This window comes from Nicotiana tabacum, chromosome 1, assembly GCF_000715075.1.
Source record: "Nicotiana tabacum cultivar K326 chromosome 1, ASM71507v2, whole genome shotgun sequence".
NCBI classification, from domain to species: domain Eukaryota; kingdom Viridiplantae; phylum Streptophyta; class Magnoliopsida; order Solanales; family Solanaceae; genus Nicotiana; species Nicotiana tabacum.
The window spans coordinates 41,608,891-41,623,275 of NC_134080.1; the positions used below are offsets into that span (position 1 = coordinate 41,608,891).

A 14,385-nucleotide genomic window follows, 5' to 3' on the forward strand; every position below is an offset into this window, starting at 1 on the left:
TCATTCGATCACATAAAACTTGGTTTCCTGGATGGTCCCGGTGGCATTTACTGGTAACATTATTTCTCCCTTAATAGTTTCACATGCCATGTTGAATCCTTTTAGAACTCGGGTTGCAAGCATGATTTGGTCTTGTAGGCCGAGCTGTTCTATGACCATCGATCGGATGATGTTGGCCGAGCTACCTGGATCAATTAACACACGTTTTGCTCGAATTTTATCTTCAAGTACAGATATTACCAATGCATCATTGTGGGGTTGTACGATCCCTTCCGCGTCCTCGTCGCTGAAAGACAAGGTTCCTTCCGGTATGTAATCTCGAGTTCATTTCTCCCTCGTGATGGTCACTTTGGTGCGTTTAACATCGGTCTTATAGGAACATCGATCCCTCTGATGATCATGTGAATGACGTGTTGAGGTTCTTCTTGCTCGGTTTGTTTATTAGAATCCCTATTTCTAAAATGATTCTTGGCTCGGTCACTCAAGAATTCTCGAAGATGCCCGTTGTTGAATAACCAGGCTACTTCCTCCCTCAACTATCGGAAATCCTTCGTTCTGTGGCCATGAGTGCCATGATATTTGCACATCTGGTTTAATCCCTTTGGGTTGGGTCGTACTGTAGAGGTCGAGGCTATTTGGTATCTTTGATGCGTTTGATAGCCGATACGATGGCAGCAGCATCAACGTTAAAGTTATATTCCGATAACCTTGGTGCTTCTTTAGGTCTGATAGGCCTGTCGAAACCGTTCTTGTTCATGAGTCCCCGGCTACTCAGACCTCGGTCATTTCTCCTTTCATTTCACATAGAACTCCATCCGAACCCACTACTTCTTCGTTCCTCATTGAACGGCTGATACCGATCCATGTTCGGCCTTGGTTCACGATCGATATCTCTCTTAACTCTGTCGATGGGTCTAACAGGATAAACGGATCTGGAAGGAGCCCCTAGTTGATCATCTTCGATTTTGATCTTCGATTGATACCGATTATGCATATCAGCCCAAGTGACAGCCGAATATTCTATCAGATTCTGCTTCAATTGCTATGAAGCCACCGAACTGCGAACATTGAGTCCTTGGGTAAAAGTTTGAATGGCCCAATCATCAGCGATCGGTGGCAGGTCCATCCGTTCCATTTGAAAACGAGACACGAACTCTTTGAGCATTTCATTATCCTTTTTCCTTATTTTGAAGAGGTCTGACTTCCTAGTTTCGACCTTGATAGCCCCAGTGTGTGCTTTCACAAAGGAGTCTGCAAGCATAGCAAATATGTCAATATAATTAGGAGGTAAGCTGTGATACCATATCATAGCTCCCTTTGACAAGGTTTCTCCGAATTTCTTCAGCAAGACAGACTCGATCTCATCATCCTCCAAGTCGTTTCTTTTGATGGTGTACGTGTATGAAGTGACATGCTCATTTGGGTCAGTCGTCTTGTTGTACTTAGGAATCTCGGGCATATAGAATTTTTAGGGATCGGATTTGGAGCCGCACTCGGAGGGAAAGGTTTTTGTACAAACTTCTTGGAATCCAAGCCTTTCAGCATTGGCGGCGCTCCTGGGATCTAGTCGACCCTGGAGTTGTAGGTTTCCACCTTTTTGTCGCTTGCTTAGATTTTTTTTTCTCCCCCGATTCTATCCATTTGTCAGCTCCTCGAGCATTTTTATGATCTCGTGGTTAGTACCTGACTCGTTCCCACTCGGCCTCTCCGCGATCGGTTCTCCCCTGCGGGTGATTTTTCGGGACATATCGGGTTCAATTCTGCTCAGTGTGCGGTTTTGGTTTTGCAACTAAGCTATCGTCACCTGTTGAGCCTATAATATTTCGAAGATCATCCGTAGATTGATTCCGTCTCCTCCATTATTTTGAGTATTCTGCGTCGTCGATCGGGTTCCACCACGGATGCTATTCACGGGGTCGGTAGGCAGGTTTGTGTCGATAGCCATATGCGAGTTGGCATCCAACGGGTCCGCGACTGGAATTCCAATGGGATCTACGGGCGGTACCTCGTTAGCGGGTGCTATGTTGTTATTTTCACCATGGGGACCGGACTCATTGTCAGCAAGTAGGAGTGCCAATTGTGAATTTGACATTTTGAGCTTTAACCTGAAATGAGAGACACTTCAAAGAACAAGTGTAAAATAGTATGTGTTATGGAAATTTGTATCAAATAATCACTATTATCTTTAGCCCCGTGGTGGGCGCCAAACTGTTTATCCGCAAAATCGGATAACAATTGAATTTATAAGTGGTTTTAAGGATACGTGGATTAAATTGACACAAAGCGATATATTGAATTACAATTGAAATAAAGTGCGATAAAGTGAATTCGAATCACACGAATCGAGCGATAATAGCCTTGGAGAGTGAAACACCCTTGAAGAGAATGCACTTTGATCAGAATAAAAACACAATTGAATAAGAACTTTTAGAGAGAAAATAAAAGTATATTGCTTTGGGATGCGTGTTACGATGTCTTTACAACTAATCAGACCCTCTTTATATAGTCGGGGAGTCCTACTTTAGGTACAACTCTATAAAAGGTAAAAAAATCTCATGCTTTGCTAATTAACCGTTTTCTCATTAATACATGCCGAGATTCCTGCCGTGATATCCGACCGGTTACGGATATTTTGGCCTTCCGATATTTGGTCCGACAATGTTTCCTCGAGCTCATTCGGAGTCGGGGTCGATTCCGGGGTCATGAACTCGATGATCTCGAAGGCGGGTGTTCTCACCTCGTACCGTGGTTCGATGGAACCCAGGGTCGATCTTCAATGGGGAAGTTCTTATTATTTAGGTTAGTTAGGTATTTCCATTTCAAAAAAAAAAAGTAAAAAATAAAAATTGGAACATTTCAATCCCGATCTATCATAGATGAGCCCGATTTCGACCGTATACAACATGCTAGCTAGTGCATGTGATAGAACCAACACCAACTAATAACAAATAGAGCACAAACCATACTGCATTGCGACCATTACGGATATAGCAACATGGTTTGAAAATAGATTCACCTTGTTGACTCTGTGTATCAACAGAGATAATCATTTAATTAGCATCAACAACGACAACAATAACAAAAAAAATCTAGTGTAATCCTACAAATGAAATTTGGGGAGGCTAGTGTGTACGCAAATTTTATCACTACCTTAAAGGTAGAGAGTATGTTTCCGATAGACTTTCGGCTCAAGAGACCATTTAATCGGCATCAATTCCAACAATTTATATAGGCCAAATACATCGACAACCCCTCAAACTTGATAGAATATTTCATTTTGTTTACAATTTTTATTAAATTTAATAGTTAGAGTTTGTTAAGTATGTAACACAGATCAAAGTGCTCATTCTTGGAAAACTTAGAGAACCAAGACGACTCGGAAATATATTTAAGGGTCGAGCAACCTAGCATTTTAACCCTTTTTTTAGCCAACTAGGATGTGGAACTTGGGTTTTGTTATAACTCGGCTCTGGAATCGTATGGTACTAGCAACCTAAGAACCAGATGAAAATAGCAATATTAATAACCAGTAACAAGGACAAGGTACTTGAAAATACATTATACGAGGTTAAATTTGAAAATTGTTACCATTATATATAGACAAATATTTTGCCCCACCATACCGGCTCTCCCTCAAAATATGAATGACATGCAATCACATAACATCAGTGGAGAGAGCACAAAACGATACATTCTGAAAAAATGCATTGCCCTTTTGCTTTCATGTGCCTCTTCAACTTACAAATTCAAGCAAGTACATGCATTTTCCATCAGACGTGGCATCCCTTTGTCAAGCCCAGAAATGGGCAAGTACTTGATTTTCTCTCTAGTTTCCCTTTCAGGTCCAATGCGTTACGCCCAGAAAATCTTTTATCAAATTCAATTTCCAAATATCTTTACTTGGAATACAATGATTAGAGGTTATGCTGAGAGTGAAAACCCGTATCCAGCTATTGAAATACACAATGAAATGTGTGTGAATTCTGTTGCACCTGATACACATACATACCCTTTTGTGTTAAAAGCTATTGCGAAAGTGATTGATGTTAGGGAAGGAGAAAAAGTGCATTGCGTTACGATTAGAAATGGGTTTGAATCGTTGGTGTTTGTTCAGAATTCTTTGGTTCATTTTTATGGAGCTATTGGTCAAGCAGAGAATGCACATAAGGTGTTTGAGGAAATGTCTGACAAGAATCTTGTGGCGTGGAATTCAGTGATTAATGGGTATGCTTTGAATAGTCGACCTAATGAAACGTTGACCCTTTATAGGAGAATGGCTTTTGAGGGTGTTAAGCCTGATGGGTTTACTTTGGTTAGTTTGTTGACTGCTTCTGCTGAGCTTGGTGCTTTAGCTTTGGGTAGAAGGGCGCATGTGTTTATGTTGAAGGTGGGTTTGGATAAGAATTTGCATGCTGCAAATGCCCTTTTGGATCTTTATGCTAAATGTGGGAATGTAAAAGAGGCAGAGCAAATTTTTGATGAGTTGGAGGAGGATAGTGTAGTTTCTTGGACCTCTTTGATTGTAGGTTTGGCTGTTAACGGGTTTGGTGAGAGAGCACTTGAGCTTTTCAAGGAAATGGAAAGAAAAGGATTTGTTCCTACTGAGATCACATTTGTTGGGGTGTTATATGCCTGTAGCCATTGTGGTTTGGTGGACAAAGGCTTTGCTTACTTTGAAAGGATGCAAAAGGAGTTTGGAATTAAGCCGAAAATTGAACACTATGGCTGCATGGTTGATTTATTAGGAAGGGCTGGTTTAGTGGAAAAGGCGTACAAGTATATTACAGACATGCCATTGCAACCCAATGCGGTGATTTGGCGAACATTACTCGGTGCCTGCTCAATACATGGTCATTTAGCTCTAGCGGAGATGACCAGAAATCACCTTAAGCTGTTAGAACCTAAACATTCTGGAGATTATGTGCTCCTTTCGAACCTTTATGCAGCCGAAAGGCGATGGTCAGATGTGCATAAACTTAGGAGAACTATGCTTAAAGAAGGGGTAAAGAAAGTCCCCGGGCATAGTCTCGTTGAGTTGGGTAATCGTGTGCATGAATTTGTTATGGGAGATAGAACCCATCCTAAAACTGAGGCTATATATGCTATGCTTGCGGAAATGACTAGATTGTTGAGATTGGAAGGTTATGTCCCTCATACATCCAATGTGCTTGCTGACATAGAAGAAGAGGAGAAAGAGACTGCTTTGGCGTACCATAGTGAAAAAATTGCAATTGCATTTATGTTGATCAGTACACCACCTGGGACCTCTATTAGAATTGTGAAGAACTTAAGGGTCTGTGCTGATTGCCACCTTGCCATAAAACTAATATCGAAGGTCTATGATCGCGAGATAGTTGTTAGAGATCGTAGCCGGTTTCACCACTTCAACAATGGATCTTGCTCTTGTAAAGATTATTGGTAAAACGTAATTGTGGGATTGGAACTGGAACTTTGCATAAGTTGCTGAAATCAGAACGTGGCCTTTTGAAAATATCAAAATCGATGAAAACTACTGCATTCTGCTCAAGGAAAAGTTACCGGAAAAAAGACGCAAATATCTGGTCCGTTGCTTGATGGGCAGTTTGAAAACAATTAATGCAACTCTATGCTTTCTGTGGAAGAAATATTCCTCAACCCCTTCTACAGTGTTGTATGTATCATTTTAAGAGGATCATCCTCGGTGTCTATACAAGTCTTGAGAGGAGTAGCTACTTTTGTAATAACAAAAAGCGAGGTACCTGACCCTAAGCAAAAGGGATTCAATCTGATGAATAAGTCCTTCAGTTTCCCCAAACCCTTTAATAACTTCAGGTGATTGCATTTTCATTTCAGCTGGTAAGATTACATACTCATTATTCCTGCATAATCTGCTATATTTAAGATGTTAATACCCAGTTGACAGCTCATGTTCCACCTTGCTGAAGGTATAAATCAAGTATCTGATAGTTCTTGCAGATTCCTTTCAAAAACCTGTTGATACACATTCCACTTCAAGTTGCCAGTTACCTACATGGATCCTCAAATTTTGTGCACAAAATAAAGAAATATCTTTTTAGTGTCTTTGAGGCCCCACATGCTCCCACAACAGCAAGCCACAAGGTCGGAACACAGACCCCTGAAGCTGAAATATCCAGATCTTTTTTGCTTTGTGGAAGAAGTTAAAGCAACTATTGCCTATTGTGGATCAGGAAGTGAATGGTATGTGATTTTAGAAAAAACTACTTTGACTTGGAAGTAACTAGCATGGATCAACTAATTCTGGAGTTGGGCAGATCAACACATTTTAGGAATCTCATGAATGGACCAGCAGTATCCACGTCACAGTCAACTCATACTATAGAGTACTTAATGAGGGTGAATCTAGCTCTGCACAATGGCCATGGAATATGATCTGGAAACTATGGCTCAATACAAAACTTCAGTTGGTTTTTGATGCATGATGCATGTTTGACTAATGGCGGTATAGCTCTAGAAACCAGACAGAGATCATTCATGGGGTGGGCAAAATTTCTTGGTTTTTGTTTTGATGATTTCTGTTTGCTCCTCTTTTCTGTGTTGCAGAGAGAACCAATTACATTGTCCACTTTGAGTTCTCCAAGTAGCATTGCTCCATCATTGATTCCATCAAAATTGCTGATCCTCTTTTCGCTAGCCAACATTCTGCTGAAAGCTCCTATATTCCTATGGTTCTTGAAGCTCAACCCGTCTTCTGGCCAGATTATGCTAGCTTTACAGATGATGATACACCTGAAATCCCAAAAAGGTGGAAGGAATTTATTGTGAGGGGACGGAATTCAATTCTTTGATGTGCAACAGGAAACTCGTTGGGGCTATTTATTTCAATCAATGTGGCAGCTAATCCTAGTGTGAACATTTCCATTAATTCTGCCAGGGATAATTCCAGTCATGGCACACATCTAGCCTCCATTGCTGCTGGAAACTATGCTCAATCTGCTCCGTACTATGGATATGCCAAAGCAACAGTATGCGGAGTTGCTCCACATGCTATGCTGGCTGTTTACGAGGTGACCTGGACAGAAGGAAGCTATACTTCGAATTATCTTGCTGGTATGGATCAGGCTGTTGCAGATGGTGTTGACAGAATATCCATTTTGGTTAGGTACTGATTTACTCCATAATATGAAAAGATTCTATAGCAATTGCCTCTTTTGGTGCCATGCTGAAGGGGGTCTTAGTTTCTGCTGCAGCGAGAATGGTACCAGGCATGTTAATCTTAGGAGCCTGGCCTTCTACTGTATGTACAACTGGCAACTGTACCAGCATAGAATTAGAATATGAGTCCTTTCTTCAATCAGGCGTATCCATGTCCTCTCCTCATGCTACTGGAATTGCTGCCATGCCAAAAGTTGTGCAATCAGATTGGAGTCCATCACTATTAGGTGTGTTATGATGACCACCATGAAGGTGTGAACCATTTAGGCAGTACTTCAAACCCCCATTGTTGATGCGGCAACAATAGCCTAGCAACGCCATTAGGCATCGGAGCAGGACATGTTGATTCGAATCGTGCTGTGGATCCAGGATTATTAATATATGATGCTACTTCTCATGACTGTGTGAATCTTCTATGCTCCATGAAACCATTGCAAGATCATCAGTTAGCTACAACTGCTCAAATCCATCTTCTGATCTCAATTACCCATAATTTATTGCCTTATATGAGTATAGCCTAAAGAGGGAAACTTCCCTTGGGTGGTGGAAGTGCCCAAGAATTCTACAATATCAGTATCCTCACAAGTTGTCGTATTTTTTAATTTGAACTTTGTAATTTTTATTCCACTTACCTTTAATTTAGAAAATAAGAAAGAATATAGATACAGCAAGGTATGACAATTCAGACTTCATGGTAGTCTATTTAGCAACTTTATCTCGAATTAAATCTAGAGGGAGAAAGTCATCTGCAATTATGCCGACTTCTTTTTATTTATTTATCATTACAATTTGGCCAGCTTGTTATAAAAGTTACCTGTTGATAAATATAAAAACCTTTGTTTGTCGATGCACACAACTTAAAGAAGATTTAATTGGTGTGCCGAACGATTCTGCTATCGTTTTGCAATTAACCATAATTGTCCACTAAATTTCATATAACGATGAAGAAATCAGAATCATGTAGGAAAACAATCTAAACAGTCAACACCAAACAACGAATGCTAGAACTAATTTTTAATTGAACAAAAATATTAAAATATGGTAAAATACTTTTTTTAAATGAATCGCATTAAGTAAATTAGATAGAAGAGCGAATGGTCAAACCCAGCTTCTGTCATGGCACATTTTCAGTCAGCTTTTACAAGAAAATATCAAACAATGAAATTCAACTAATCATGAAACTGAAAGAACCATATGAAAAAAAAAAAGAAAAAAAAAAGAAGAAATGGCCAATAAATGATAAATGGAAACCAAAATTTGAGCATTGGTCAACCAAATAGCTGTGAATTTTTTCATCGGCATCATCTCTTCTTGACAGAAATCAACCTAAAGATTCACATAACTGCAAATAGAACAAAAGACTATAAATCATGAATCTTGATTTTGATTGAAATAGCGACGAATACAAACAATTTGAATCACCAATGGCAATAGTTAGCAGAAAAAACTTATCTGCACCTGATGTTTATACCACTTCAATAAGTACGGGACATGTTTTTTTACATATATTGTTATCACAACCATCGTTAATTGATATACATTCCCGTGTCATTTTTATCATTTAACCCAGGCGTGGATAAGCTTCTTCATAGTTAACTTCAATAAATCAGTCAATGCAAAATGATTTTTTATCATATTCTCTGATTAATAGTAAAGAACTAACCTGTCAAAATAAGAATCAAAATAGGCAGACAAGTGATAACATGGCGAAAAGAACAAGGGGAACAAGAAAACCAAGTGTTTCAGCGAACATTTATATCTACTTCTATGCAAACTACAATATAGCTAGGAACTATAATCTGTTTCTTAAACTGAATCTATGAAGAAAATGACAAGGTGTACCTCATTAAAAATCTTCTAGTTCCCGCGGTTCCACAAGAATATAGAGAGGCTTTCCCTTTAGCCTGCTTTGACCCTGCAACGCAGAGAAAATCAGACGGAAAAAAAAAAATAAAGAAATAACTTGCAAATTGTGCTGCACAAAACAGATGATTCAGAGCTCAGACTGTATAAAATTAACTAGTACCCTGATCATGCTTGTTCCAATAAAAATGAAGTGATAAAAAACACTTATAGAAAATAAATGAGTGAGCTTATATTTGCCAAGGAATAAGTATCTCCAATTACTAAATATCCTAAATTCCGTTACAGAAAAAGAGAAGAAGTAAACTGAGCTTGTCTAGTTAGAGCATCTCAAGAGTTAAATTTGAACAGCAGTAGGGCAGATGTAGTATTTATGAGATTTGCAGATGAGATCTAGTTCCTGTAGGCAATAACTATTGCATGCCAAGGAAACCGGTAAGGATATTTATTTTCTTTTCAATCATAAAAAACTGAAAGAACAAATGCCAACAAAATGAGACTTATAAATAAAAAAATAAGACCCACTTTCAGTATAAAAAAAATAAAATAAAGACCAAGGAAATCCGCCTGGAGCCAACTGTTTGAACCAAATGCAGCCTTTGAAACTCAGGGATGATGGGCTCGCCCCTCTACCCTTCACTTAAATACCAAAGTTAGTTCGCTTGGGGCACGCTCGAACATGTGACCTAAAACACAAGTCCCTCAACCTTTGCCATCTGAGCTAACCCCGGGGGCCCTACTTTTAGTAGTTCTTTTGGACTTTTTTCTATCATTTTTATGTAACTTGTAGCAAAATTCATAAAAAACACACGAAAGCCTAAAAACAGTTACTTTCCTTCAACAAAGGTTTGCATTGATTAACAACTTGTTTCAAGTCCTAAAAATATGAGAATTTTAAATAAACAAAGCAAAGTCAAAGAGAATGATAAACAAGCACTACCTTGACCTCTGGCACTCCGATAACGCAACCACATTCAACCACTTCAGCCCCCATCCGTTCTACATTGTAGCATAGAAAACATCATTAGCCGAGCCCAAGAACGAAGGAACCATGAGAATCACAGAAATTACCTAGAAGTTTAATTGCAGCAGAGAGCGTTCCACCGGTAGCTACCAAATCGTCAAGTATGACTGCTTTGTCCCCTTGCTGTACAGCTCCAACATGCATCTCCAAACAATCTTTCCCATACTCCAGTTCATATGATTCTGCAATTACCTTACCTGTCCAGTGTTGTCAATGTTGAGATAAGACTTTCCAAAAATAGTAGTCAAGCATTAATAAGGTTTCCTTTTCAAGACCAACCTTTAAAGCAATCTTCTAAGGATGGTTTCCATATCTGGACCATACTCCAAGATGGAATGGGCAGCATGGAAGCAGAGCCCAATAGCATGTAAAAGATATTATGCATGATATTAAATATACGGTCAGCGACAATCCTACATGAAATTAGTTTGTTTAATCAACTACTTCGGGGAGCCTTGGCGTAACTGGTAAAGTAACTGTCATGGGTTCGAAGCATGGAAATAGCCTCTTGCACAAATGCAAGGTAAGACTGTGTATGATAGACCCTTGTGGTCCGGCCCTTCCCTGTATCCCACGCATAGCGGAAGCTTAATGCATTGGACTACCCTTTTTTAATCAACTACTTAAGTTGATCCATTTCTTATCCTGTTCTCTTTGATAAATCTTCTCATCTGACGAACAAAAGATGAATCACAAGATACTGACTCTGACTTTGATAGTTAAGATGGATCCGAGAGCGAAATTCTAACATTAACATGAAATTTTCACAACATTTCCACCAGAAAAATGAGATGCATTACTGATAATTAAGTGCTCCTCATAATGAAAAGAAGTTCTAATTTCTAATGAATATTTAGAAAATCAATCTAAGAATACCTGGCAATTTTCCTGGCTTGCGTAAAGGAACAAACTTTGCACCAATGGCTAGAGCTACAGATGGACCAAACATGAACCCTCTAGCTTCAATTCCTATCAAGTAATTTGGCCATTAATGAAAAATGAGGAAAAGAAATTAAAAAGTTTGCAAATTAGTAAGGGTGAAGAACAATTTTTCCTGATATCCTAACATTATGGAAAACACTATCATACTACAATTAAATAATTCTGACCAAATGCACTGTATCACCAAAAAAAACAATTAACTGTCTCTCTCATTGAATAAAATATTTTAGAACTCAGGAAAAATCCAAAATTACTTGGTCATTACACTCAAAGATAATTGCATTTTGCCATATAAAAAATTAGGCAGGTGCTTAAATACACTTCAATACAGCTTCCAAATTAATCCAACACAAGTAATTTATGCTTTAAAAAATGTATTCCACACCAAACATATCAAATGTGGGTGAAATTTCCTTAAAAAAAGATTCTGTATTTTAATGTGGAATAATGACCTAATCTTCAATGATTAATAAAAAAGGACCAAAAACAAGGAGAAATAACCTGAAATTTTTCAGTGAAATTAATACAGTGAAAGAAAAAATATTTCCTTTGCATACACAGGAAAAAACAGATACAAATTCTAATAGTTAAAAAGTGAAAGAAGAGATTTACCAGCAACAACAGAGATGTCCATTTCTTTGTACCTATCAACAAATATGTCCACTGTGTCTTTAAATACCTTATGATTCAACAACAAAGTTGTAATATCCTGAAACATTATTCCTGCAAAAACAAGGAAAAAATAGTATTAAAAAAAAAAGACATGCATCCCGCACTTACACAGGGTTCGAAGGTCCAAGGAAGGACCGCACCTCGAGTGTATGTGATGTAATGCTTACATTAGTGGCGGCTTCAGAGACGGAGCCAATGTTGAGTATATGGGTTCCAGAATCTAGAACACGATAAGTTACTGGGTTCGGGATAGATTTTTTTACATATTAATTAAATTTTTTAAGATAAATACAGGACTTTGAGCTGCAGGGTTCTACCGAACGCATAGAACCAGTAGCGAGACCTGTGGCTCCCCGACTGACGGGATAACCCATAGATCATATCGAGACAATTTTAACCTCAGTAGCAAGACCTGTGGCTCCCCCGCTGACTACGGGTATAACCTGCGACTTATAAACCATACAAAGATAATTTTAGCCCCAGTAGCAAGACATGTGGCGCTCCCCCACGGACGGAGATAACCCGTGACTTATAGACTAGACAATTTTGACGTAGCTACGATGCTCCTCTTCCTTTCCCATAAAAAGAAAAAGGGGTCAAAATGCAGGTAGAAAAATGAAAACTACCTGGTTTAGGGAAATCAGGAACAACTCTAATGGCTTCAGAAATGCCCTGAAGCCTAGAATCTCCTTTGAGTCCATTTTCAGCAGCAAACATCTTCTTGAAATTCTTGATTATTATTTTTCTATGTGAGAAATTAATTGGTCTGTGTTTCTCTCTGTATATATAAGACTAGAGGAAGAGGAGGGAATTGATCTGAAGTTTGTTTAATAGTCAGGAGAAGCAGTGTACTTTCTCACTCTTCAATGTCTTTTAGGAAGGTTTGGTTTGGTATGCTCTTCACTTTGTTACTTCCAACAAGAATAGAGTAGTTGGTTCTTAAATTGCATTTCTTTTCCCTCTCAAAGTAACATAATAATAATAATAATAATAATAATAATAAAAGGATTAAATCTTTCTCTCTTCTTTTTCTCTCTCTCTTTCTATATTTGGTGGTGTGCATCACACACAAGTGGTTAAATACGGGTAAGGCTGCGTACATTCTATCCTTCCCAGACCTTACTTGTGGGATTTATTGGATTGTTGTTGTTGTTGTGAGATATACAGTCAAATCTCTCTATATGTATGATGGGACAAAGACTCGGGTTAGGACAGTAGGAGGCGACTCTGAGAATTTTTTCCGGTTGTTATGGGGTTACACCAAGGTTCTGCGCTCAGTCCGTTCCTATTCGCCCTGGTGATGGACACGTTAACACATCACATTCAAGGGGATGTGCCATAGTGCATGTTATTCGCTGATGACATAGTTTTGATTGATGAGTCGCGAACCGGTGTTAACGAGAGGTTGGAGGTTTAGAGACAAGCTCTTGAATCTAAGGGTTTCAAGCTTAGCAGGACACAGATGGAATACCTAGAGTGTAAGTTCAGCGCTGAGCAGAGGGAAGTGGGCATGGATGTGAGGCTTGAATCACAGGTCATCCCGAGTAAAGACAGCTTCAAGTACCTTGGGTCGGTTATCCAGGGGGGAAGGGAGATCGACGAGGATGTTACATATTGTATTGGGTAGATGGATGAAGTGAAGGTTAGCATCTGGAGTATCGTGTGACAAGAGAGTGTCACTGATACTCAAAGGTAAGTTCTATAAAGCGGTGGTTAGGCCGGCCATGATGCATGGGGCTGAGTGTTGGCCGGTTAAGAAATCACATACCCGAAAGATGAAGGTAGCAGAAATGAGGATGTTGAGGTGGATGTGCGGGCATATTAGGATGGATAAGATTAGGAATGATGATATTCGGAAGAAGGTGTGCGTGGCTTCCATTGATGACAAGATGCGGGAAGCAAGGCTCGGATGGTTGGGGCATGTTTAGAGGAGAAGCCCAGATGCTCCGCTAGGGAGGTGCGAACGGCTGGTTGTGGAGGGCACGAAAAGAGGTAGGGGACAGCCTAAGAAGTATTGGGGGAAGGTGATTAGGCAGGATATCGCGAGTCTTCAGATTTTCGAGGACATGACACTTGATAGGAACATATGGAGGTCGAGTATTAGGGTTGCAGGTTATAAGGTAGTTGAGTCTTGTCTTGTGCCATAACTTTGGGTGACTAGTTTGGTAGGAATACTAGTTTGCTTTTTCTTTGTATCATTTTTCTTAATTTCATGTTGTTCCTATTTTTCGTATTTTTTTCATATTATATATATGGTGTTACTAATATTATCTTCTTTTGCCTTTTTGTCTTCTTGAGCCGAGGGTCTTTCGGAAACAACCTCTCTACTCCTTCGGGGTAGGGGTAAGGTTTGCGTACACACTACCTTCCTCAGACCCCACTAGTGGGATTTCACTGGGTCGTTGTTGTTGTTGTACATACTTGTTTTTAGTTTTATGACCCTACTTCTTTTTTTACACATGAGAGATTTAGTTTTACAGATAAGAGATCTGAAAAGGACATTTTCTTAAATTCAAAATTGTAAAAGGGCATGATGTACAAATAGCATTTTATAATAAACCTTGGCATTTTTAAAGAATTTTGGGAGAGGAGGTTTTGAAGGACATATTTGTCATTTCATTATTTTATCAAGAGATTAGCTAATTCCAGTATTATTATTCCACATAGCATGCGATAGAATATTCTCATATTTTATTCTTGATTTATTTTCT

The 14,385-nt window shown here is 39.0% G+C and overlaps 2 protein-coding genes across 5 annotated transcripts; one reads left to right on the plus strand and one right to left on the minus strand.

Annotated features, from left to right (window-relative positions):
• The first annotated feature begins 3,510 nt into the window (after nt 1-3,510).
• LOC107764025 (pentatricopeptide repeat-containing protein At4g21065-like) lies at nt 3,511-7,925 on the plus strand. Of its 4 annotated transcripts, XM_075250213.1 has the most exons (5): nt 3,511-5,811; nt 5,956-6,198; nt 6,273-6,460; nt 6,562-7,120; nt 7,209-7,925. In XM_075250213.1, exon 1 carries the CDS (start codon nt 3,641-3,643, stop codon nt 5,420-5,422), a length of 1,782 nt encoding a protein of 593 aa, XP_075106314.1. In that variant the 5' UTR covers nt 3,511-3,640; the 3' UTR covers nt 5,423-5,811; nt 5,956-6,198; nt 6,273-6,460; nt 6,562-7,120; nt 7,209-7,925. The 4 variants fall into 4 exon arrangements, with proteins under 4 accessions (XP_075106314.1, XP_075106309.1, XP_075106311.1 ...); XM_075250208.1 differs by having other exon boundaries at nt 3,511-5,835; nt 5,947-6,198; nt 6,562-7,925; XM_075250210.1 differs by having other exon boundaries at nt 6,562-7,925.
• A 279-nt stretch (nt 7,926-8,204) lies between these two features.
• LOC107764026 (adenine phosphoribosyltransferase 5-like) lies at nt 8,205-12,527 on the minus strand. The gene is made up of 7 exons (XM_016582554.2): nt 12,301-12,527; nt 11,615-11,725; nt 10,937-11,029; nt 10,108-10,257; nt 9,977-10,035; nt 9,016-9,088; nt 8,205-8,515 (listed from the first exon to the last, which is right to left on the minus strand). The coding sequence occupies exons 1-6, from the start codon at nt 12,389-12,391 to the stop codon at nt 9,020-9,022; spliced, it is 573 nt and encodes a 190-aa protein (XP_016438040.1). The 5' UTR covers nt 12,392-12,527; the 3' UTR covers nt 8,205-8,515; nt 9,016-9,019.
• Between the last annotated feature and the right edge of the window lie 1,858 nt (nt 12,528-14,385).